This window comes from Ictidomys tridecemlineatus, chromosome 10, assembly GCF_052094955.1.
Source record: "Ictidomys tridecemlineatus isolate mIctTri1 chromosome 10, mIctTri1.hap1, whole genome shotgun sequence".
Taxonomy (NCBI): Eukaryota; Metazoa; Chordata; class Mammalia; order Rodentia; family Sciuridae; genus Ictidomys; species Ictidomys tridecemlineatus.
In genome coordinates this window covers 30,525,125-30,550,140 of record NC_135486.1, presented here as the reverse complement: position 1 = coordinate 30,550,140, position 25,016 = coordinate 30,525,125, and the positions used below count along the sequence as shown (strand labels likewise).

At 52.8% G+C, this 25,016-nt stretch overlaps 2 protein-coding genes and 1 pseudogene across 10 annotated transcripts; 2 read left to right on the top strand and 1 right to left on the bottom strand.

The window, feature by feature from the left end:
• Window positions 1-1,238: 1,238 nt before the first annotated feature.
• Arl8a (ARF like GTPase 8A) lies at window positions 1,239-17,822 on the top strand. Of its 8 annotated transcripts, none has more exons than XM_078022582.1 (9): window positions 1,239-1,603; window positions 5,897-5,917; window positions 7,795-7,875; window positions 8,162-8,235; window positions 9,044-9,137; window positions 9,288-9,355; window positions 9,569-9,662; window positions 11,354-11,406; window positions 16,585-17,822. In XM_078022582.1, exons 1-9 carry the CDS (start codon window positions 1,481-1,483, stop codon window positions 16,766-16,768), a joined length of 792 nt encoding a protein of 263 aa, XP_077878708.1. In that variant the 5' UTR covers window positions 1,239-1,480; the 3' UTR covers window positions 16,769-17,822. The 8 variants fall into 8 exon arrangements, with proteins under 8 accessions (XP_077878708.1, XP_077878711.1, XP_077878712.1 ...); XM_078022586.1 differs by having other exon boundaries at window positions 1,249-1,603; window positions 9,592-9,662; window positions 16,585-16,717; XM_078022585.1 differs by lacking the exon at window positions 16,585-17,822 and having other exon boundaries at window positions 1,241-1,603; window positions 11,354-11,887.
• Gpr37l1 (G protein-coupled receptor 37 like 1) lies at window positions 14,516-20,577 on the bottom strand. 2 transcript variants are annotated; one of them, XM_040278436.2, is made up of 2 exons: window positions 19,833-20,577; window positions 14,516-16,012 (listed from the first exon to the last, which is right to left on the bottom strand). In XM_040278436.2, exons 1-2 carry the CDS (start codon window positions 20,460-20,462, stop codon window positions 15,155-15,157), a joined length of 1,488 nt encoding a protein of 495 aa, XP_040134370.2. In that variant the 5' UTR covers window positions 20,463-20,577; the 3' UTR covers window positions 14,516-15,154. The 2 variants fall into 2 exon arrangements, with proteins under 2 accessions (XP_040134370.2, XP_005330401.2); XM_005330344.4 differs by having other exon boundaries at window positions 14,516-15,967; window positions 19,833-20,574.
• LOC101959725 (NADH dehydrogenase [ubiquinone] 1 subunit C1, mitochondrial pseudogene) lies at window positions 18,110-19,805 on the top strand (annotated as a pseudogene).
• Window positions 20,578-25,016: the final 4,439 nt, after the last annotated feature.

The following is a 25,016-nucleotide window of genomic DNA, read 5'->3' as shown; positions in this document are numbered from 1 at the left end:
TCTCTCTCTCTCTCTCTCTCTCTCTCTCTCTCTTTCTCCTCTCCTCCCTCTCTCTCTCCTCTTTTATAAGGACACTAATCCTATCTAGTAGGGCTCCACCTCATGGCTTAATCCCCCTCCTAATACCATCATTGGAGGATTAGAATTTCGACATATTAATTTGGGGGAGACATATTCAGTCATTCAGACAAATCAAGTACATTAGGAGCTAAAGGCAGACTTATAAAGGGTACAGATTAGACAGACAGTGCTTAATAAACCAGAACATTATACTGATCTAAGGTGGGGATTCTTCCACTTTGGCAACTATTTGGTCAGTTGGGGTCATCTAACTCTTGGGTAGGTTTGATGGATATGATTGATGTTGAGAGTTTATTTGCCTTTGACTGAGAGAGTAGACTCCATAGGGGTGTTCTTGGAAATCAAATTCAAAGGAGCATCCAACAGAAGCTGGGAACTGCCCTGAAGCTGGGGACTAGTGAAGTACAGCTGGCTGGGTGAGCAGGCCCGGTGGTTAGTTCCTGCAAGAGAGGAGTGGAGGCGTCTCGGCGGTCCTACACCACCCACTATCAGTTCTGCTCTGGAAGAAAACTTTTTTACCAAAACAGCATATATTTTCCTTTGCCACAGATGTTCCTCACTGGGGATCCCCTGCCAGGGTTTTTGTCTGTTTCATTGTCGTCATGATACTAGCAATAATCAGCATCAAGTTCAAACATCTATTTCACTTTGGACCAGAGGCCCTCCTGAACAAGTAGCCTGGGTAAGTTGTGGTTAACAAAACAAGATGGAGTATTAAAAGACCCAAATGTGGCTGTTACTCTCCCCTGGGTACATTTTGGAGGAGGGGACTCAGTACTCAGGGATATTGAGAAGCAGGGATTAAGAAACAAAAAGCCTCCATTGCCTGCCTTTCCTAGAGATCTCATCTTTGTGTCCTGGAAAGTGGGCGACACCAGCACCCCTTTCTTCAAACTGGAGACGCTGTTGCTTAGCGGCCCCTCACCCGCATCAGGAACACCACCCTTGAAGAACGAAGGAGTGGCAATAAACGCGCAGTGGCCCAAGAAGAGAGAGAAAATAAAATTCGCCTCCTCTCCCGAGCGCCCGGCCTCGTCGCTGCCAGTCAACCCCTACCCTCGCAGCCCCGGCTTCCCCGCCCACCGCTCGCGGGTGTCGGCCCCTGGCTGCGGGCGAGGGAGGAGCGCGCGCTCGGGTGCGAGCAGGACGCTGCCCGGCCCGCGGGAGGGCGGCGGCGGCGGCGGCGGCGGCGGCGGAGGAGGAGGAGGAGGGCGCTGAAGCCACACCCATCGGCGAGCGGATCCGGGGGCAGCAAGTCGTCGGCCGCCGCGCTCGAGCCTCCGCCCGCACCGAGCAGCGGGACCCGGGCCGCACCGGGGAGGGGCCGCTCCGGGCCGCAGCGCGAGGGCAACGAGGGGCGGCGGGGACCCGGCACCGGGCGGGGCCGGCGGCAGCGACCATGATCGCTTTGTTCAATAAACTGCTGGACTGGTTCAAGGCCCTGTTCTGGAAGGAGGAGATGGAGCTCACGCTGGTCGGGCTGCAGTACTCGGGCAAGACCACCTTCGTCAACGTGATCGCGGTACGAGGGCGCGTGGCGCGGGGCCCGGGCGCGGGCCGAGGTCTGGCCTGTCTCCGCCTGCACTGCGCCCTGGGAAACCCAGGTCGCCGCCTGGCATGGCCGGGCACCGCCGGGTGTCGGGCGGGGGAGGAGCCGGCCCCGGGCGCTTGGGGCCTAGCACGGCCGGTGGGGGACCCGAGTGGCACGCGACCCGCTCTCCCTCCTGAGCCAGGATGGCACAGCTGGGGGCAGGGGAGGAGGCTCCAGGAGATGGGTGGCGCTCTGGGGTTGGCGGCACAGAGGGGGGTCTCCAGGCACCTGGGACCCGCTGCGGGCTGAGACAGGCCCCCTTGCAAGGGGGAATGACGGGGCGAAAGTGCCCGGGCCTTTCCGCCCCGCGCAAGGAGCGTCACGGGACAGGCGGTCTGAGCTGCTTGGGAGGCGGCCTGGGCCAACCCAGTCCCACCCTGAGGGCTCCATCCTATTTTGATAGATGATGCCCCCACCCCACCGCGTAGAGGGGAGGTAGTCCCCAGGGACAGAGGAGTCAGCTGAGGCCCTTGGCTCAGACCCAGACTCCTCCTTCCCGGAACCTCTCAGGGACTGTAGTGTCGCTGGGGGTCCAGAGAGAATGGCACCGTAAAGGGAGTTTGGAGTCTCCGCCTGGCTCAGAAGTTGCAAGAGGAGGTACTCTCTACCAGAGGATGAGTTGCAGGGGCGCTGCCCACTTGGGGACATGGCAGAGAGTGGCTCCGAGGGCATCGGGGAGTCAAAACTGAGGAGGGCGATTGCTATAGTCTTTCTGTGCCAGGGGAGTGGTGGAGAAGGAGTTAAAATCTCTCTCAAAAAAGGGAAGATGAGCTCCCTGGGTGTGTGAGCTGAGGCTGCAGTAATGGCTGCGGCCTGCATTTCCCAGCCAGGCAGGACTCGGGCTTGTGGGGCTCAGGAAACCTTGGGACAGACTCTAGGGTTGTCCAGGGAACTGGTCCTAGACCCAAAGATGGGGTTTCCAAGAACCCTGATGTGGCCAAATATTGATACAAAATGCTGAATAGATAGGTAGGCAAAGGATAGTGGCCCCAGCCTAGCACTGCCACCTGCCTAGTTGTTACCCAACCTTGCAGGACCTGAGTGTCCCTGACAGGTCTCAGCATCCCCCAGGGGAGCGTTGCAGGGTGGAGTTGTTACTACTACACTTGGTCTAAAACAGCAGGACAGTGGAAGGCTGGAGGGGCTGGTACTCACAGTCACATGATTGGGCACTGGCTTCCTACCCTATACATGCTCTGCAGGTGACCTCTGCCCCTTCCTCTACCCAGCATCTCCTGCTAAGGCAGAACGTCTAGTTTGTGGCTGAGGTTTGGGGCATGATGTTTTTCTGACATGCTTCTCGGCTCCTGTCTGCCTAAGCTCTAACTCCAGGGTCAGAGACTCCTTGGTTAGACTTGGCATTGACTTGGCTCTTGGGATCCCAGAGTAGCGGCACACCTGCACTCCTCCTTGGCTCTGCAGGCCTCAGTGGCTGGGCTTCTAGGCATTTAGTTCTGGGAGATGTCTCTGGAGTAAGACCAAGAGGAGAAACAAGTCACCTCCTGTCCCCAAGGAAATTCTCCTCATGGAGCATTATTAAAGCCATGCTCCTGGGCAGGAATCGACAAGTACTCAGGTGGGTTCAGTTTCTGGGTCTGGAGGCCCCCTCTGGATGAGCATCAATCCAGATGGGAGGCTATGACATAGGGCAGCAACAGAACCCAAGAATCCCAAATGCTGCTGCCAGGGTCAAGAGTTTCTGGGAAGTTCAGGGAAAGTTCCCTCTCTCTAGCCCAGGAAACTTTGGGACAGACTCTAGGGTTGTCCAGGGAACTGGTCCTAGACCCAAAGATGGGGTTTCCAAGAACCGTGATTTAGATATTAAGTTTATCACTTCAACTGGTACATCCTAAAAGAGCAGGACCCTGGGTCCCTTCCCTAAAAGAGGACTTCCAAGAAAAACCGCCCCTTGCAGACTGCAGTTGGAATTCCAGCATCTGGGTAACTCCAGTGTCCTCAGATCTACAACCAGCGATACCACATTAGACTTTCTGCTCACATTGTATATAATAAGTAGTGTCTTCTAGAAATGAAGGGCCAGGAATCCAGGGCTCTGTTCCCATGCCCACCACTGACTTTCTGCATCACCTCCCTGTGTTCCCCTGCCCTCTGTATCGGCATCTTCCCAGTGGGTTCTTTTCTTCACTGGATGAGGTCTGGCTTTAAGTAGGAAGTGAATTGAGTGTGTATAGCTGCTCAGCAGGTTAATAGGAATTTGAAAAGAAGTTAGGTAGAAAGTTTACAGTGCTTCTAAGAAACAAAACCTGATCTGAGTTCTGAAAAAATTGTGATGGTAGAAAAGTAGATGCTTTAGCCCAGGGAAACGGATAGTTTCCAATATTTAAAAGTGTAATAAAAGACTGTCCTATGGAAGAATGAATCTTGTAGTACTCACCAGGATTTAGGAACAAAAGGCTAGAAATTATAGGAAGATGGATTCTTGATGCATTATAAAGAACTTTCTAATAGTTAGGGTGGACCCAGGAGGGAATGGGCCAGAGGATGTCCAAGTCTGAGACAAGAGGTTGGGCTAAATAACTTAAGATTACTTCCGTCCTTACCTGAGGAACTTGGGAGGCATCAGCAGGGAAAGTAAGTCATACCCTGATCCAACTTAGCTCTGATGATGGCTGAACAGAAGAGACTCCTCGTGCTGGGGGGCCACCTGACTCCCTGAAGTTCTCCTAGCATCTTTCTTTGCCAAGGTCACATTCTACCAGGCTAGATTCTCATCTGTTTGGGAGCCTGTGGGTCTTATTGCTAAAGACCAATGATAGCTCCTGTGCCATATTACAACTTATTCTAGACAGGCGTGGTGGCGGGTGCCTGTAATCTCCATTACTCAAGAGGCTGAGGCAAGAGGATCACAAGTTCAAGGCCAGCCTGGGCAACATAATGAGATTCTGTCTCAAAATTTTTAAATGTGAGAAGGGCTGGGGAATGAAGCAAAGCTCATGCCTAGCATGTGGGGAGACTCTGGGATCTATCTACATCACCCCCACAAAAAGAAAGAAAGAAAATTCCAAGCACTTGGTTAGCCTCATTCATAACTCCTAGGAAACCAAAACCTTTCTCCCCATTTTTATAGTAGGAAACCCTGGGTCCCAGAGAGGATAAAGTATCTTGTTAAAGCTCTCCTGTGATGGTGGATGAATAAGAACTGGGCTTCCTTCCTCAGACTTATGGGGGTTTCTGTTATACTAGGGTTGGACCCAGGAGTGCTTTACCACTGAGCCGTATCCCCAGTCCTTTATATTTACTTATTTATTTTATTTTGAGACAGGGAGGGTCTCACTAAATTGCGGAGGCTGGCCTTGAAATTGTCCTCCTCCTGCCTCAGCCTCCTGAGGAGCTGGGATCATAGATGTGCACTGCCACACCCGGCTCCAAATTCTTTCTTTCTTTCTTTCTTTGGCAGTACTGGGGATTGAACCCAGAGCCTCACACATGCCAGGCAAGTACTCTACCACTGAGCTACACCCTAAACCCTTCCATGTTCTTCGTCAGCTGGGATGGGGCGGGGTGTGTCCTTTGGCCCAGCAGGTGCCCAGTCCCACAGCCCAGAGTCATGCCGGGGCTTGGGTATCAGGCCACCCTTTGTTCTCCTTACTTTGCCAGAGGCAGGCAGTCCTCCTTCAGGTACACACTTCTCCTGGTGATTCCTAACTTCTGGGGGGGCTATTGGATGCTTTGGATAACTGAGAAAAATTAGGGACCCTTTTCCCCAAGAAACATACAGTCAGTCCTCCATATCAGTGGGCTTTGAATCTCTGCATGCAACCAACCAAGGATCAGAAATATTCAGAAGAAGCCAGACATGGTGGTGCATGACTTTTGTCCCAGCTACTTGGGAGTCTAAGGCAAGGGGATAGATTCAGCCCAGGCATTCGAGGCCAACCTGGGCAACATAACAAGACCTCTTCTTATGAATACTTTTCAAGCTGGGCACCGTGGCGCACGCCTGTAATCCCAGCAGTTCGGAGGCTAAGGCAGGAGGATCATGAGTTCAGAGCCAGCCTCAGCATCTTAGTGAGGACCTAAGGAACTCAGTGAGACCCTATCTCAAAATAAAATATAAAAAAGGGCTGGGGATGTGGCTCAGTGGTTAAACACCCCTGAGTTCAATCCCTGGTACTGGGAGGAAAAAAAAGTTTTCACACACACAAAATAATTTCATCTGTATTGAACATAAATCTAATTTTTCTTTTCATTTTTCCCTAAAAGATACAGGATGATGACAATATGGTAACTATTTACATAGCATTTGCATTGTTATTAGATATAAGTAATCAAGAGATAATTTAAAATATAAGGGAGAGCTGGGGATGTGGCTCAAGCGGTAGCGCGCTTTCCTGGTATGCATGCGGCCTGGGTTCAATCCTCAACACCACATACAAAAACAAAGATGTTGTGTCGTCCGCCAAGAACTAAAAAAAATAAAATAAAAATAAAAATAAAATAATAATAAAATATAAGGGAGGCTATGTGTGGGTTATAGGCAAATACTGTGCCATTTTATCTAAGGGACTTGAGCGTCCCCAGATTTTGTACTGTGGAGGGGTTCTTGGGACCAGCCCCTGTAGATACCAAGGAGTGACTATACATATAAACGAAGTTTCACACAGAGATGGTGTGCAATTTCAGGAAATCCAGGGGACCTTTAAAGTCTCAGATGAGGAACCCCTGCTTTACCTTGTCACTGGGCGTTGTTCATGGTCACTTGATTCTCACATCACCCTGAGGCCTTGGGGAGCAGGTGTTCCTGTGGATGGAAGGGAAGGGTGCTCAAAGAGGACCTGAGGGGTCTTCATTTAGACTTGGAGGTACTGAGAAAGAACTGATCATCTCCGGCAGCTTGGCCAGTGGTCAGAACCCCTGACCTCTTTACGGGAACCGAGGCAAGTGATTCTTTCACTGGGTGGGAGAAAAGGATGTGGTAAAGGAACAGGGCTGTGCCTCTCAAGTTCAGGGTTAAGTGAGCCCCGTCTCCTGCAGCTTGCTTCTGGGTGGTGAGCAGAAGTGTCCTATGTAAGTGGAGATGACCCGGGAGGGAGTTAAGTCTGGCCTTATTGAAGTCTGTGGTTGGTTTAGAACAATCCAGAGATCTTAGAGACAGTTTAAAGGGGAGAAGTGAAAATGACTAGAATTTGAACATGGAGAATGGAATTACAATCAACTCTCAAGTGGTGAGCAAACATTCCCTAATGCTATTGCTGTAGGCATGGGCCCTCTCCCTAAGAAGCTTTGGGTCTAGGGGGAGATGCATGGAAACAAATAATAGAGTGTGGGTTATCCGCCCTATCAGATGGAGTAGAGTGCAAATAAAAACTATGGTTCTTTCTTTCTTTCTTTGGCACCAGAAATTTAACCCAGGGACACTTAACTACTGAGCCACATCCCCAGCCCTTTTTAAATTTTTATTTAAAGACGGGGCCTCATTAAATTGTTGAGGGCCTCACAAAGATGCTGAGACTGACTTTGAACTCAAGATCCTCCTGCCTCAGCCTCCTGAGCCGCTGGAATTACAAGCATAGATGCCACTGTGCCTGCCTAACCAAGGATAATTCTGAAATGGCTTGGCATTTATTACATTTTGAGAGTGGTCAATTTACACCTCACCCCACAATTTTCACTTGAATATTTACTGCTAATTTGAAAATATGTCTGTTTTCCTTGATTTATCCCTTGAGTGTTAGACCATGACCTGTTCCAGGTCCTTTTCCTGGGAAGTAATTTATTCTTCCCTTCCACTGCAGACTAAATACAATCAAGAGGCTTCACTTAACAGAGGGCCATAGGTTAGACCTTATGAAGAACTTTCTCCCAGTCTGGGTTGAGAAACTTTGAGATTGCTTGAGGGAGATGGGCCTCTTCACAGGAGATCTCCAGGTGCAGGGTGGACACCTAGTTTGGTTGTGGACCATCCTGCCTGCAAGCAAGAGGCATTCAAGAGATGGTCCCTATGACACTGACCCCCATGCCTCACTGCCTCAGGGAAGTCTAAGAGACTCTGGCTTCAGTGCTGCATTCTTCCTGCAGTCCCTTGGCCTGTGACCACCAGGGAGGGCACATCTGGGCCTGTTGGGCTTTGCACCTCTTACAGTTCTGACTCTTCCCTCCAGTCAGGACAGTTCAATGAAGACATGATCCCCACCGTGGGCTTCAACATGCGCAAAATCACCAAAGGGAACGTGACCATCAAGGTGAGGGGCAGGAGGCTAAACTACTGGCACTAGCAAGGTGGCTGTAGAGGAGCACTTGTGTTGGGGAGGGCCAGAGGGGCTCTTGGGAGGAGCAGACCAGGGAGACCAGAGGCCAGGGGTCCCATCGCTGGGAAGTTGGAAAAGGAGAGCAGAAGGTGTCAGAGGTGGCTGGAAGGGTGTGGGGACAGAAGAGGAGAAACTGAGAGGAGGGGGAACTGCTAAGGAGCCAAGATGGGTTTTGGTCACCTACTTGCTACTGAGGCCATCTCACCCTCTTCTTGCTTAGCTCTGGGACATTGGGGGACAGCCCCGTTTCCGCAGCATGTGGGAGCGCTACTGCCGGGGAGTGAGTGCCATTGTGTAAGTATGGGCCGGCGGGGCTGAAGGACTCCTCCGCTTACCTGGTCCTCCTCCATCCCACCCCACTCCCCGCCACACACACTACCTGCAGGGACCTCAGAGGCACAGAATCGAATCAGACCTAGTCCTGGGTTCAGGGCCAACTTCCTGTGCACAACCTGTCTGTTTTGCACCCTGCTTGTTTCTTATTAGGTAAATGCTCTGGATGGCTGCCCAGTCTAAGAACCAGGGCCCCAGCAAACCAGCTGGACTGTCGGGGGGCTCCTCATTGTCTCCTTGCTCACCACTGTCTTGAATTGGGGGTGTTTCATTGCCTTACTTTTTAGAAATAATTTTACTTGACATATATATGCCTAGACAGTGGTTGTTTAGTTTTCCTGATAGAACAGACAATAGATGGGTTTTTAACCTGATTTTTTTTTTTTTTTAAGCATCTTGCTGCAAGAAAATATCCTGGGATTTCCTTTGCTTTTTCCACTCTTGACTTACATAGGCTTTTCATGAGAACCTAAATGGGTCACTTTGGGCTGGACTTACAGCTGATCCTACAGGGCCCAAGCCTGTGCCACATGAGTGACAGCTGCCACAGATGCCAGGATAGAGGTGGCCCCAGAGTCACCAGTATTTTACCTGCATAGATTGAGAAAGCATTCATTGAGCTAGAGCCTTGAGCCCGGCCAGGGTCGCCCGCAGCTCCAGAAGGGACCACCCCTCAGCAAGTAGTTTCCTGCTCCCAGCACCAGTTCCCTCTTCCTTCCTGCCCACCGTGCATGGTGTCCACGCGCTGTCCTGCCTTGCCTTTCCCCAGGTATATGGTGGATGCTGCAGACCAGGAGAAGATCGAGGCCTCCAAAAATGAACTCCACAACCTACTGGACAAACCTCAGTTGCAGGGCATCCCGGTCAGCAAGGGAATTGAGTGAAAGGAGCAAGGGAGCTTGGCTGGGAGGTCACTGGGGGTGGGAGAAAAGCCTGCGTCCCAAGGGTGGGGAGAGGAGGTGGGGAAGGGCGGGGCTGCTCTATATTTAATCCTCATCCTTCCTCCACTGTAGGTCTTAGTCCTGGGTAACAAGCGAGATCTCCCAGGGGCACTGGATGAGAAGGAACTGATAGAAAAAATGTGAGTTTGATAATTCTTTGTACTTCAGCTCCCCAAATTCCCCAGCCACCTGACCTGGAGGCTGGGCTTGTTGCAGTTCTCAGAATTCACCACATGGTGGCAGCAGAATGCACTTTTCCAAGAGCCTCACCCTCCTCATTGTAGCAGGTTTAGGCAGAAAAAGACCCTGTCTTTCCCTAGTCCCAGGTCCCCAAGCAGTCCCAACCTCAGCAGACTCTACTGTGGTCTCCCCCCAGGAATCTGTCTGCCATCCAGGACCGAGAGATTTGCTGCTACTCCATCTCCTGCAAAGAGAAGGACAACATTGGTGCGTGAGTTTGGGGAGCTACTGACCTCCGGGAGTGGCAGTGGGGAAGGGAGAGGAGACCTTTCCTGGATGTCTTAGCATTGGGCTCTCAGAGGTTCCCAGTCCACAGCTGTAGCACAAAGCTTTGTGGTCCTCCGGTGCAATGGGCAGCCGGGAGGCCCCACTCTGAGTGTACCAGCTCTTCCTCAGTGGTGTTTGACCTTGGGCCACTAGCCCCCTTCTGCACCTTTGAGTTCTGGGTTGAACCGGACAACTCCAGGCCACTCTACATGCGGGGCTCTGTCTCCTTCCATTTGGGACTATTTGGAGCTTTGTCAACCTGGGCTTTGGGTGCCCTTCGACGTGCTCCCTGGCTGTGGTTTGGGGAACCCTGGGCTCACTGTCACTCCCCAGCCAGCTTCAGCAAAGCCTTATACACTTCTCTCATCTCCTGCCCAGACATCACCCTACAGTGGCTTATTCAACACTCAAAGTCACGGAGAAGCTGAGACCGCGGCCCTTCTCCCTCTGACCAGGGACGGCAGTGATCTAAACCTGAAGCCGAGCTCCCCGCCCACCCCATCCCCCCAAACCCACTCCTCCTCACTCAGTGTGGGGACGGCCCTCTGGGGCTCCCAGAGACCCATTCTGCTGAGGTTTGAACTCCTGTTTTTATTGTAAAATAAATTGCCCCCCAACTGGGCCCCTAACCTCTCCCCCTTCTCTCCCTTCATCCCTTCACCCAACCCTGCTTCCCTCCCACGGCCTGGCCCCACAGCCCCAGCTCCCTCCAGCCCACGCCTCGACTTCCCTTTTCAACACTCTCTGTTGTTGTCCTGTGTGTACAGTATATATATGTATATATATTTTAATTTTTTAATTTAAGCAAAGACTAAAATCAACCATTTGATGCTGCAGGGGCCATTTAGGATCTGGGAGGGGCCATCTGGAGAGAAGGAGAGAGATGCAGGGTGGGCTTGGGGCAAGTTCAGACCAGAAAGGCAGAGCCTGGCACCTGGGTCAGGTATCAGCCCAGGTTACTGGTGGCCACCCCCCACGCATCCCGGTCCTGTGTGTATCTGCCTCCCAATCTGGCTTGTCCCCACAGGGCTGCAATGCCACAGGCAGGTGGGAACCTCTCTGCCCCCAGCCTTGGTAGGACCACCAGGCCTAAGGGGCAGGAAAACGGTGTCCGTGCTGCCCCAGCACCCTCTCCACCTGTTCCTGGTCCCTGGCTCCTGCCCCACCCAGGGCTCCCACCTCCACGGCCCACCTCATTTTCTGTTCTCATTTTGCAGAGTTGCACAAGGAGAGAACTCAGCATGGGGGGTTGGTTCTTTGGGTTTGGTTTTTTTGTTTGTTTATTTGTTTAATTTAATGATTTGTAAAGTGATGTTCCTCTTCCTTTTTTACACTTTTCAACTCATATTTAACCTCTGTTTGGAATATGATTCTTGTAACTGTACATTTTTTTTTGCCTCCTAATAATAACAACAATAAATTACCAATTTTGTGTTGGGGGGTGCGTGGTGCCAGTTATTTTTCTGCTGGTGGCAGACCCACGGGGATACCAGCCCACCCCGCACACTGGGCGTAAACAGCCGCGCCCACGGTGGGCACGTGCTCCTGCCGGGAACAATGGTCCCTCACAGGACAGCCGCCCACACGTGTGTCTAGGATCCAGCGTTGCCTCCTTCCCGTTCTCTTTTCAGACCTTCATGTGGTCCCAGCCTTGGACTGTCAGCTGCCAAGCGAAGCTGAGGAGGTCTGTCGAAGGAGCTGCCCAGGGCCTGGTCAGGGTGGCCGGAGGACAGGGCTGGAGGCTGGACTGTGCTCCAACTGAGCTGTGTCCATACAGCCAGCGCAGCCCTTAGCCCTTCTCTTTTCCAGGCCCCTGACCTCATCCACAGTGAGGGTTGGATCAGAACCAGTACTCTGCCCCACCCCCCAGCCCCACTCTGCAGCTGGGACCAGTTAAGTGTCTTCTCTGAGTAGCCCAGGCCTGCATTCAGGCCCCAGAGCCTGGTGGCTCTGCTCCTTTCCACCTCTCGGTTGGTGTCGATGCTCCTGGTTTCCTGGGAGAGGCCCTACCTTCACTCCTCTGCCGATCTGAGTCCTCCTCCCACCCCTCCTGTCTAGCCAGACCTCTCTGTGGTACCCGCAGCTGCTACCCCAGAGCCTGGTAGGCTCTGCTCACTCAAATCCGAAGCCATCTTGACCCAGTTTTCAATAAGCCCTGCCTCCCGGCTCCGCCTCCCCCTGCCTCTCCTTCACCCTGGGAAATGGAGCAGGCCTCTGCAGAACATCCTGTCCCTTCCTACTACTGCAGGAAGAAGCAGCCACAGTCACTCTTAGTTCTGCAAACGGGTCCCCGGGGCCCTGTGCTCTTGGTCTCCCCAGTCCTGAGCTCTCCCAGCCCCTTCCTCTGTGCCCAGGGACGCTTCCTGAAGGCACTGCTCACCCCAGAGCCATCGGATGCCTTTCCTGCCTACAGCGGCAAGCCCCCATTGCCAGGAGAATTTGAGGAAGGACTGTACATGGGATTTGAGAACTAGAGCTAAGTGATTCTCGGGTGACCTCCAACCCCTAAGGAGATGTGCCCATCCGGTTAAGGAGGTTGAGGGTGGGCTCGGGTTCTGGCCCTATCCTCAAGACTACGAAGGTTTGCCTGCGGCCCAGAGCCTGGGGATGGAGCAACAGCTTCATTCATCTAGGGATTTCGGGGCTGAGCTGCCTCAGATCCTGTCCTCCTTCAACCAGGGTTAAAGTTGGAGATAGGAGAAACTGGTTACCAGTAAGTCAGCAGGCGTCACCCCAGCCCAGTGCCTGCATGGAGCAGGTGCCCAACAAGACTTAAGAACTTGTTTAAGTTGAACAGGGAACAGACTAGGGATGTGGTATATGTAAATTATCATATTTGGGACTTTGATGCCAAAAGCAGATGAATTTAAACACACCGTGATTAGGAATCGTTTAAGAAGACCCCAACCTTCTAGAAAGAAAGAGAAGGCAGCAGGCACGAGGCCAGATGCTTGACATATCTTGTCTCATTTAATGACCACAGTCCTCTGTGAAGGAGGGATTGCTTCTGTCTCCCAGTTAAGGAAGCAGAGACAGGCTAAGTGGCTGCATTCAGGCCCCAGGGTAAATGCTGCAGCTGAGATGGAATGAGGGGGTCCCTGGACAGAGGGGAGGCTCAGAGGATTCCCCCTGACTGCAGGGCTTGAGGGCTGCCCTTGGACATAAGTGTCACACCTCCTCTGAGGACCCCAGCTCAAGTCTTCCGCCCACCCCAGTGCCTTCCCCCACTGCAAGCCTGGGACCCCTAAGCAACAAACCCCACATTGTTCCCTAGCTGGCCCAGGCTGGAGGGACAGTGGCCCTTTCCCAAGGCAGGCCAGCCTGCTGACTAATTCTGCAAGCCATTCATGTTGGCAGGCCGCGGAGGCAGCGGCAGTGGCAGGGGCTTCCAGCCACCACCTCACCCCCTGCATCTCTGAGCAGGCCAGCCAGCAGGAGGGAGGGGCCAAGGGGACCCTTTGTGGAAAAGTGCCCCCAAACAGGATGTTGAGGTGCCCCCCACCCCGAGCCTTCTAGCCTCAGCCCTGCCCCTGTCCCGGAGTTCACCTCAGTTCACCCGCCCCCGCCCCTGCCTCCCTTAGGAAGCTATTGGTGTTAGGAGTGGGGGGCTGGGGTGGAGAAGGGATTGTGGGGGAACGGGGAGGAAGCACCCCTGGCAGCTTCCAGCACCCCCCGCCTTTGGCCCCCAGTCCGGCCTGCCCACCCCCTATCTAAAGTTTCTACGAAGCTGGGGGTTCCCGTCACTGTGGCAACAGGTCTGCTGAAAACTGGGTGGGTGTCATCCCCAGCACAAAGGGTGTGCGCATGGCAGTGCCATCGCCTAGCAACAGCCTCGCTCTCCTGGCGGCATCAGCAGCCCCAGGGGTGGGTGCCAGGGAGTAAGAACAAGGCAGTTAAGATCTCTAGAGGTGGGGGGAGGCTCGGGCCCTGGGCAGGCTGAGGCCAAGGGGTGTGGGTGGCTGGAGAGAGGAGAATGGGCCGGGGCCACCAGAAGCCCCTGGCCTCTAACATCCTGGGCCCCTGGGGACACTTCCATTCAGATGGGGGTTCCAGGTGGCCTGGCAGACGGGACTGTCTGGTGGGACCCAGAGCTGAGCTTTAGGCAGGGGAGGAGGAAGCTGAGCCTCTCTGGCAGAGAGCGTTGGTGGCCGAGGCGGAGCATGACTTCTGGTTGATGGCCTGCCAGCTCCTCAGGAGCAGCAAGGCTCAGGACCCTCCGGAAGGGCCAGAGGCCGAGCTGCGGGAAGCTAACCTCAGGGACGGGGACCAACAGGAGGAGCTGCAGGGTCTGTTGGGGACATAGCATGCAGCCCTGGCAGGAAGGGTGCAGTGGGGGTGGGGTGGGGGCAGGCAGGGGACAGGCAGCTGGGCCGTCTACGGGCAAAACAGTCCGTTCTAAGAAATCGAACAAGAGCCGCTCTCAGAGCCAGAGAGGCTGGGAAGCCCCGCAACGAAGAGAGAGGAGGCCATGGATTCCCTCGAATGGGGGCTTTGTGAAGAGAGGGAAACGGGGGGGGGGGGCTCCAGAGGAGATAAGTTGGCAGCCTTTTGACTTCCCAGGGACTCTGGGTCCAGGCCAGGATGAAGGCTCAGTTCTCCTCCTCTCCAAGACCTCCATCCTTGTTTCTCAAAAGTCAGATGCTCTCAGAGCCCCAGGACCAGGCAGCAGCCATAGGCCAGGGCAAAAGGCGGTCAGGAGGAACGCCCCCAGGACACTGCCCAGGCCTGGGGAAGGGCCAGATGCACTGGGACACTGCCAGGACGTGGCACAAAAAGTTCAGGGGGCACAGGGGTGAGTTCTACCTGGTTTATTGTCAAGAAGGGCCTTCTATAGGACAGCACCTAAGGAGAGAGGGTCGAGGAGGGCCACCCGGGGAACCTCAGAGAAAGGACGAGGGAGGAGAGAGAAATCTTCTGAAAGAAGGGAGGAGGTGTCCAGGGCAGGGACCGATTCAGTCCAGAGAAAAGGGTCCTGAGGCTGGTCAGGCGGAGCCCCCCATTCCAGGACGGGTCCCTGGGTTGGGGGATGAGGAGATGATGCTTGGGGAGGACTCAACTACCATAGAGTCAGGTTCCAAGGCAGAGAAAGGAAACAGGCTGCAACCAAGGTAGGGAAGGCCAAGTCCAGGCTCCCAGGTGGTGGGACAACGATTGGGGGCAGCTCTAAGGACCTAGGAGCATCACCGCCCACCCGTGGAAGGGACAGGGCTAGGAGGCCCCTCAGAGCCACACGGAAGGCCCTGCTTGGGGAAAAGAGGTTTGACACCCCCAGCCTTGTCAAGAGGAGCCAGGTCCATGTCTAGACAGCAAGATGGGCAGAGAAGCAAGACCTACGGGGAAAGAAACAGCAGGCTCGGCTCCGGCTGGGCTGGTGCCCCTCCCTGCCTGCTCCACCCCTCCTCCTGTGCCCCCATCCCCACCGGGGCCTGGCCTCAGCAAGGCGTGCCCAGGGGCAGGAGTGGGGGGGACTCCTTGGGCTTGTGGAAGTAGATGGAGGAGGACACCTCGGTCTTGAGCTTGCTGTCCGAGCCCCCCGCGGTCGAGGCCTCCGAGGCCCCGCACTCCTCGCAGCAGCAGCAGCAGCAACAGTCCAGGAAGGCCTGGCCCAGCGGCCGGCAGATGCACAGGAGGAGCACCGGGGTGATGGCGCCTTTGAAGAAGGTGGAGAACTGGTTGATGAGGCCCAGAAGGTCCAGGGTCTGGCGGGTGAGCTCGGTGGACAGATAGGCCACCACGATGTTGCAGACGTTCTCCGGGAGGGTGCAGAAGGCGTAGACCACGGTCAGGCCCACCACGGTGCTGTTGAGCTGGCTCTCACACTGCTCGTGTTTACCAGCCCGGCACTCCGGCTTCCTACCCGGTGGGCCCCGCACCCGCCACGTCACCAACTGGCAGGTGACCGTGAAGAGGATGGGCAGACAGAAGTAGCAGCCAAAGTACCACCACATGCGGGCATTCTGATAGGTCATCACTAGGGAGTAAAGGGACTCGGGCAGGCTGGCTGAGGGTTTCATGATGCACGAGTCCACAGTGCCCGTGGTGGGGGCTGGCTCTTGTACCAGCTGCCACAGCAGGAGCTCGGGCACTGCCAGAGTCATGGAGCCTACCCAGATGACAGCCAGCTTGGCCAGGATTGACTGGCACCGCTCAATGGGCCTCACCTTGGGCAGGGTGCTGGTGGCCACATGGAAGCGGTCAATGCCCAGGGCACAGAGGCTAAAGGTCGTGACTCCCAGAGAGGAAACCTGTGGGCCAGGGTGTGGAGGGAGACAGAGGCACATGATCAGAACCTGTGGGACAGGAAAGAAACTCTGGTTTCTGGCCAAACAGAGCATGAATTACTTCCTATATGGTATGGAAATAATAGTAATGATGACAGCTACCATTTGGTGAGAATTGTCTAACCATCAGTCCTCTTCCATACATTGTCAAACCCTCCATCAACCATCTCACAGAAGAAGAAACTGAGGGTCAGGCAGAAAAAAATCTTAAATGACAGAGCTGAAGTTTACCCCACACCTGCCATCTGGTCTACCCATCCTGCTAGGGTAGGAGATAAAGAAATGGAAAAGGAGGTGCCCAAAGACTCTCCTTGAGCTAGGGGATGTTCATCCTGTCTCCTCCAGACCCCAGTGCTTGAGAATCATTTGAGAACCATCACTAAGGAAGACCCAGGACGAAGACATGGAAGTTCTGGCTCTTTGAAGCTCTTTCCACTTCCTGTACCAGCTTCCGTGCATTCATTGGGAGCAGTTCTTGGGAAACATGGCTTATACACTCATTCATGCTCGCTTGCTCTCTGTCTCTGTCTCTCTCTCTCTCTCCCTCCCTCCCTCCCTTCCTCTCCACTTGTCCTGAAAAGCCCAGGGCCTCACTGTGTGGGGACCAGCCCCTGTCAAGCAGCCTGGGCCCACCACCCCTGCGTGCTATTCATCGAACACACAGGAAGATCACCCTGTGAGCCAAGAGGAAGAAGCCCCAGCCGCCGGGAAGACAGTGCCAAAGAGCATAAAAGAAGAAGAGAACCCTCCCGAGCTATCCAGTGATGTTCCACCACACTCTGGGCTCTGACCACCCGCCCCCTACACCCAAATTCTTCCCTCTCTGGCTGGGGGAGCACAATCCCAGGCTTATTCACACTGCTGAGTGGCCTCTGTAAGAACCCCAGCCCCCTCTCTTGGCAGGGAAGCCCAGGACTGCAGAGGAGCTGCCTTCCGCCTCCAGCCTCTGGCAACAACACCAAGCTCTCTCCTTCTTTCCCCATGTCTCAAAAAATATCCCAAGCTGCCTTCCCCAGCTCCCTGCAAGGGACCATCCTGACATCCTCCCAACTAGAGAGTTCTGGGCAAGTTTGTTTTGTGCCCCCAAGCCCATCCCATCTCCCAGCCTAGGCTCCATCAGCTCATGGACCATCTCTTTCCTGGGGTCAGAGTCTACATGTTAGGCATTGTGGACCACAGTCAGGCAAGGCCGGGTATCCATTTACCTCCAACCATAAGCAAGAAAGTTCATAAAGTCAGCCTTTGCCCTTTTTCCCCTTATATCATCCCCCAATAAAAGCCACCATATATGTTGATTGATTTTAATTCTAAGCACTTTGTGCATATTACCCATTTAAACCTCCAAAAAGAGGGGCTGAGTCGTGTGGCTCAGTGGTTGAGTGCTTCCCGGGCCAACAGTAGAAGGGAAAAAAGACCAATAATTCAAATAGTTATTGCTGTTACTATGGTTCCCAACTTACAGATGAGGAAACTGAGATTTAGGCAGGTGAGTAACTTACCAGGCTCAATCAGCTAGCAATTGGCAAAAGCCCAGTTTTTTATCTAGACTGTCCAGTTCTGAAGTCCTGTGTCTGACTACTCACAGCTCACCCTGGCCGTGAACACCAGATGAGGACGAAGTTATCCTGTGTTGTAGGGTCTCCTATCAGGTTGGGTACCTTTGGGCCAGCATTGGTTGGACTCCTGGCTTTAGGAGGAGAGGAAAGGACAGTTCTAACTGCTGATCGTAGAGAGTCTGTGCAGGGGCACTAGCTCTGGACCCCCTCCTCTCCGGAGGAGTCTCTCCATGCTATCCTTTAATAAAACTTTTTGCTCTTGCCTCAATGTTTCTTGGGTGTTTGATCTTCAATACTAGGGGAACAGGGACCCAATCCTGATTTTTAAGACCAGCTTCAGAGAGTCCGTCCAACCATGAAATCATCCAACACAGCCAACTGGGTAGAGAGCTGGGACCAGGACCTGCGTCTAATGCTGATCCTGACCAGGCACAGTGGTGCACATCTGTAATCTCAGCTACTATCAGGAGACTGAGGAAGGAGGCCAAGTTCAAGGGCAAATAGGCAACATAGTGAGTCCCTAACTCAAAATAAAATCAAGTATGACGACATGGCACCATCTGTGCTGCTACACCCTTCCTGTGGCTGCTGGCACCCACCAGCCTCCTGAGGGGGGGCCCCTCAGCACGGTCGGAATTCTACTTGGGGAACTCACCATGTGACAAAGCCGACTGGCTGGAAAGTTGGGTCGACCTTGAGCACCACTGGCTTCCTGTGGTTCTAGCTCATCCAACCACATAATTAAGATGTTTTAGAGTATAAAAGAAGAAATGGTTTGGGATTAATTTTGGAAAAAACTAATAGAGTATGCTTCATATGATGGTGACAGAAGTTCCTCTGGATTCACCAATCTACTGAGTTTTGAATGTCAGAGAAAAAGTTACATATGAATATATACGAAGTCAGAATTTGTGTTTTGCATTATTCAGTGAAAGAAATCAAACTACTTCTGTATTCTTCAAGTAAAAAAATAAAGTTAGATAAAATTTTAAAAGGCTGAGGATGTAGCTCAGGGGTAGAGCGCTTGCCTCGCATGCACAAGACCTGGGGTTCAACCCCTGTACTGAAAGAGAGAGAGAGAGAAATGATATTTGATTCCTTCACAACCAGACAGGAAGGTCACCTGGGTCACAGAGCATCATCCATGGAGTAAAATCAGCCTTCACGGGGAGGTCACAGCCACTAGAGTCTTCATTATTACATCACATGTAACCAAAATTTAAAAGGTCACTTTAAAATTTAAAAGGCTGGGGAGGTGACTCAGTGATTGAGCACTCACCTAGCATGTATGAGGCCCTGGCTCAATCCCCAGTAACACACACACACACACACACACACATACACACACGCGCGCGTGCGTGCCACTTGCTTATTCTGGTTCTCTTATAGACAGCAGCCTTCCTGATCCACATATGTGGGTACACTTAGGCAGTGATTAAATTGTCTCTGGGTGAGCCAAGCAACCTTTAAAATCATGTGTTTATCTTAACAAAAAAGTTTCCAGAAGTGAGGGCATAGTGACTTACTTTAGACTTGTAGAACAAGCCAGCTAGAAGGGCCATCTGGTCTACCCATCCTACTAGGGTGGGAGATAAGGAAATGAAAAGGAGGTGTGAGCTGCCCAGAGACACCCAGTATGTCAGGGGCAGAGTGGAGACCAGAGCCCCTGTTGGCTCCAGGGCCCAGAAGTGGGTCTTCTCTTTCAGAGAGGATTTAGAGGGTGACTGATGGAGATGGTAGCAATGACACCAATAACCACGGTCCGGAGGGGAATGGAAGTCTGTCCTCCCAGCATTTGCACTTGCAGGGAGCAGGAATGCCCAAGAGGCAGGATAGCGAGGAGTTAAGATGGGAAGCCGTGGGTGCAGGGCAGCGCCATGGGTACATAGGGAAAGAAGGAGACACAACAAAGGACAGAAGGATTTCTTGGATAGAACAATGGGGGAGGGTAGAGACAGAGGAGGCAGCAGCTCTGATCCAGAGAACCAGGGAGAGACCTGCCCTGAGTTTGCTCCAAGGCGGGAGGCCAGGCTGGGGATGGAACCCAGGGTCCTGCACACCGCCACATCCCCTGGCCCACCTTGCTCTCCTGACAGCTACCGGACACCAACACCAAGGTCACCTCCTTCCCCAGCACCGGGGAGAAGGGAGTGAAGGCAGAGCCGCAGGGATCTGGGGTTCTATGCACCCACTTCCCAGGGTCTAAAGGAGACTTTGAGCTGCTTCAAGGAATTGCAGCCCCGTAGCCGAGCTCTGGAAGCGAACACACTCACCTCCATGAAAGGCACAGCCCGGCAAGAAACGTCACCCAGCAGTCTCTGCTTGGTGATCTCGTTGAAGATGACAACCGGGAGGCAGAAAAAGAGAACCAGGAAATCCCAGAGGGCCAGGCTGGCAAGGATGGAGTTCCAGGCACTCTTCAGGTAGTAGCTGTGCCACACGATGCACATGACGGACAGGTTGCCCACTATGCCCACAGCAAACACGACCAGTGCCAGGAGCATGATGGCATAGGCGCTGTAGGAGCTCTCGGTCACCGGATACAGGGGGTTCTGGATCTGCAGCCTCTGACCCGGCACCCCCGTCAGATTGCCCCTCAGCTCCTGCCCGCTGCTCAGGATGCCCCCATCCTTGTCCAGGCTGGGGCTGGTGGCCTCCAACAATTTGGTGGGCTGCAGGCCAGCAGGGTGGATAGGCCTGGGGTACTCAGCCCACTCCTCAGGCACATAATGCTGCACCTCTTTGGCCTCCTCATCCTCAGCGCCTCTCTTGGATCGGCTCTGCTGCTCTTGGGCCTCAGCTTTGTGCCTGCCCAAGGGTGAGGGGGCACCCCCAGAGACCCTGTTTAGCCCTGCAGCCAGCACCACAGCAAGAGACACAGCCAGGGGACACAGCCACCGCATGGCCGGACAAGCAGGACACAGCTGCCCTGGGGAGAGCAGGTGAGGGCAGGAGACCCAAGTGCCGGGCAGAATCAAGAGAGGCAGCTGGCCGGCTGGGTCCGCCCCCAGTCAGGCGTCTGGCATGGCCAGCCCTCCCTCCCACCCTGCTGGCCAGAGGCTGGCCAGGGCCCTCTGCTGGACACAGAGGAGTCCTTGCTGCCCTCAGCATATCATCCTCCAGGACACACCGTCTCAGGCCCCTGGACCATAGCAGATCAGACTCTAGGGCCCTCAGGGGGCAGGAGAATAACTGGAGTGAATTCTAAGGCAGCTCCTAATTTCAAACTGAGCAATAGGCCTGGGGATATAGCTCAGTGGGAAAGGGCTCGCCTAGCAAGCAGGAGGCCCCAAATTCCATCCTGACGCCCAGCACTATCCAAAACAAACACACAATGAACGACAAGACTGCGATTATTGAACATTTACTAAGTCCTAGCATACAGCTAAGGTTTTTGTTCTATTTTGTTCTTGCAGTGCTAGGGATTGAACCCAGGGCCTCGCATATGCTAGGCAAGCTCTCTACCACTGAGCTACTTTCTCAGCCCTTTTATTTTATTTTGAGACAGGATCTCACTAAGTTGCCCAAGCTGGCCTCAAACTTGCAATCCTCCTGCCTCAGCCTCCAGAGTAGCTGGGATTACAGTCATTCGACAACATGCCCAGGTTCAGCTAATTTCTTGCTGAACCTTCGATATCTTCTATGTGTGGTCCATGCTCAGAGCTGTGCTTCCCTAAACCTGCTGGAGAATTGATCTAAATGCTATTGTAACCCATATTTTTAGGTTTGAAATATGAGATTTATAGAGGTCAGTCACTTTTCACAAAGCTGATACGAGCCAGACACAGATCCTGGATCTAACTCCAGAGCCTTGAACTTGATGCTATTCTCAACAGGCAAGAGCCCATCTGCTTGCCTCCTAACCACACAAACTCCCGGAGGAAAGCAGCAACTAGCAAGATTTCAAAACAGCACATTCTTGGCTGGAGATGTAGTTCAGTAGTAGAGCACTTTCGTCTGGCATATGTGAGGCCCTGGGTTTGGTGCCCAGCACTGCAAACACACACACACTTGCACGCGCACATGCACATACACACACACACACACACACACACACACACACATCTTGAGCTAACACAAGGTGGAAGGATATATGCAATAGCACATCTTTTCTGAGTACCTGCCATGCTCTAGAAACTCCAGTGCACAAAAATGCAAGACTTCTGCCACCAAGGAGCTTTTAGTCCACAGGGGGAAATAAATATGCAAATCAATAATTAGAATTCAGTGGATAGATGCTTGATAGACAAGTGTCACAATGCCAAGAGATTCCAGAGAAGCTTGGAGGAATCTGGAAGGGGTCCAAAGTGAGGCAATATTTGAATGGATCCTAAAAAATGCCAGGGCAGACCCTGGAAAAGAAGGGTTCTAGGGACAGAAGACATGGCATCTGCTAAGGCTTGGCGATGTGAAAGTGCATGGAGTTCCTGAAAAATGTCATGGAGCTGTGACGCATGACGGGGAGTTTGGGGAGAGGGCATTAGCACTTGGGGCAAGAGAGGAAGAACCAGGATGGACTTTGTACACTAAGCCAAGGAGCTGAGACATGATCTCGAAGGCAACAGAGGGTCCTACAGGTTGGATATAGAGAAGCAATGGACTTGGCCAGGTTATTTTCAAGGGTCTCTGGATGGGGAGCTGGGCAGCCAGAACAGGAGATGCACAGATTCCAGGAAGGCCATCAGCACCAAGCACTTCTGCCTGTGCATGGGGGTGGGAGAAAGGTCAAGGCTGATCCAGGACTGGGTCCACCACTCATGCAGGACAGGGGAGGAGCCCCTGGCACGTCAGGGATGGGATCTCAGCAAATCAGCAGAGAATCCAATTGTCCTATTTGCTGTCATTGCTACCCAGGTCCCCACAGTGGAGAGGAAAGCTGCTCCACATCCTTCCTCAGAAAGGTTGGAGAAAGGATGGTAGGAGATACATGGGGGAACCAAGACCCTGCCCTGAGCCTCCCACGCAGGTTCCTGCTCAGAGCTGAGCTCCCCTAAGCCTGCTGGAGAGTGACTCAGATCTCTCTCCTACCAACTCCCATGGCACCAGACTGTTGTCAACGAGACCCACCGCCTGCTGCCTGGGCACAGGTTTAGGGTAAATAGCATCCTGTTATCTGTAGCATTTATTGATCATTCACCAGCTGCTATGCTCTTTCTTTCCCTTTTTCTTTTTGGTGCTAAGAATTGAACTCAAGAGCACTCTACCTCTGAGTTACATCTATAGCCCTTTTTAAATATATTTTTGAGACAGGGTCTCACTAACTTGTCATGGCTGGCTTCAAATTTGTGATCCTCTTGCCTCAGCCTCCAGAGTTGCTGAGATTATACCAGGATACCACCATGCCCAGCTCTTGTTAATGAACGTTGCACTTTTTTTTTCTTTTTACTTTTTTTCCCGAAGGGTGCTTTACCACTGAACTACTTTCCCAGCCCTCTACCACCAATTTTTTTTTTTTTTAATTTTGAAGAAAGTTCTTGCTAAATTGCTGAGGCTGGCCTTGAAACTGCAATTCTCCTGCCTCGGCCTCCTAAATGGCTGGGATTACAGGCATGCATCACCACACCTAGCCAGGTTCTGTCTTAAACACTTGATATGATTATCACTTAACTTTTTGTGACTGCCCAGGTTCAGAGAGGTGAAGTAGCCTGGTCAGGGAAACACTGATCCTGTTATTATTCAGATGAATCAAATACCAAGGCCAGGCACTTCGCAGACCTGTCTCTGGCAGGAGATCCTTGGTGCCCCTCTGGGGCTGGCACATGGAACCAGAGAATGTTAGTTCTCTGCTCATTCCTTCTATCTGTGAATATGCCCCACCCCACCTCACGGTGTGCCTTGGACAAAGCAGGTATGGAATCCCTACAAAAGCACCCTTCTGCCAGTCTCTGATAAGACAGTTGGAATGCATGAGGCCACTAGGTGGAACCAAATGTCTAATGATAGGAGTTAAGGGCTGGGCTGCAGGCCAGCACCCCCTCCCATTCTAGTCCCGCCTGCTCCCCTCAAGCCCAGCCCATACTCTCTAGGCCATCAGAAAAGAGATTTGGGAGGTGATAGCACTTATCCACTGTTTCACCCCTCCTGAGAGTACTCAGCATGGATCCCCAAAATGCTTTTCGCCTACTACCCCTTCTTCAACTTCTGGAAGATTCCTCTGTCAGTAGCAGGTTGGAAATCTCATTCAGAAGCACACCAGGTGAAGTGGAAGACGTCCCTAGCCCTTGGGAATGAATGGCTCTTCATGATCCCAGGAATTCCCCATTCTTCTCCCTGGGAATTTCCCCAAATAGCGGTTCCAGGAAAGATAATTAGGTGGGACAAGGTGGCAGAGAGGCTGGAGATGTCCCCTAGCATTAAATGAAGTGAAGGTTTAGGGCCCCTACCACCCATGGCAAGAGCTATCGTTTTATTAGATGCTCCGTACCAGGTGTTCTCCAGCTGAGAGCACTTGCTGTACCCAGACTGCCTGAATGTCACTGCAGATACTACTAGCCATGCATGTGACTTTGGTCAAGTGCTTAACCTGTACCTCGGCTTCCATGGAAAGAGCATGCTCCAGGCTGGCTAAGAAGATTGAAGGAGTTCATCTGTGCAGATCCCCAGAACAAGGCCGGGCACACGGCAAGCGGTGCCTGAATGGAGCTGTTGGCTAGCGTGGGTTCATTCAATTCTCACAGCAGCCTTTGGAGGACACTCATTACTATCTTCACGTCACAGACTTCAAAACTGAAGCACTGAGAGGCAGGAGGCAAAGAGGCGGGGAGGACATATGCTGGGAGAAGCTCTTCTGCCAGGGACATCTCTCTCTGCCTGCCGCTGGCACAGGTGAGGGCTCGGAGAGCTTCAGACAGTCTGAGCCCACTGGATCCTGCTATGTTGAGTCTCCTTCAGGTTCTGGGCTTCCAGAACCCAGGGGCACTTGGTCCAGAAGGCCACTAGCAGGAAAGTGTGCTTCCCAAAGTCAGGGACTGTGGCCTGATGCCAACTCTGCTGCTCACTAGCCCCACGATGTCAGCCATCACTGAGTCACTCATTTTACAAATATTTGTTGAGTACCTACTGTGTGCTGGGTGTTCTAGATACTCACAAACAGAGTAAAGGACATGACGTGACCTCGGTCCTCATGAAATTCACTGAGGCAGCCACTGGGGGAAAAAATAGGCCCAAATAACAGAACTGTAAATTATAATGAAGGACATGGAGGTCATAGAACCACTCTTTCAGCTTACTCCTTAATAAATAGCAGTGAGCATGGTTCCAAGTCTGAGGTCCCATAAGGATTTTATTTATTAAATGTGGTCATTGTGAGGGCATGTTTTTTGGGGAAGAGGGTACCAGAGATTGAACCCGGGGGACTTAACCACTGGGCCACATCCCCAGCCCTTTTTTTTTTTATATTTATTTTTTAGTTGTAGTTGGACACAATACCTTTATTTTATTTATTTTTATGTGGTGTT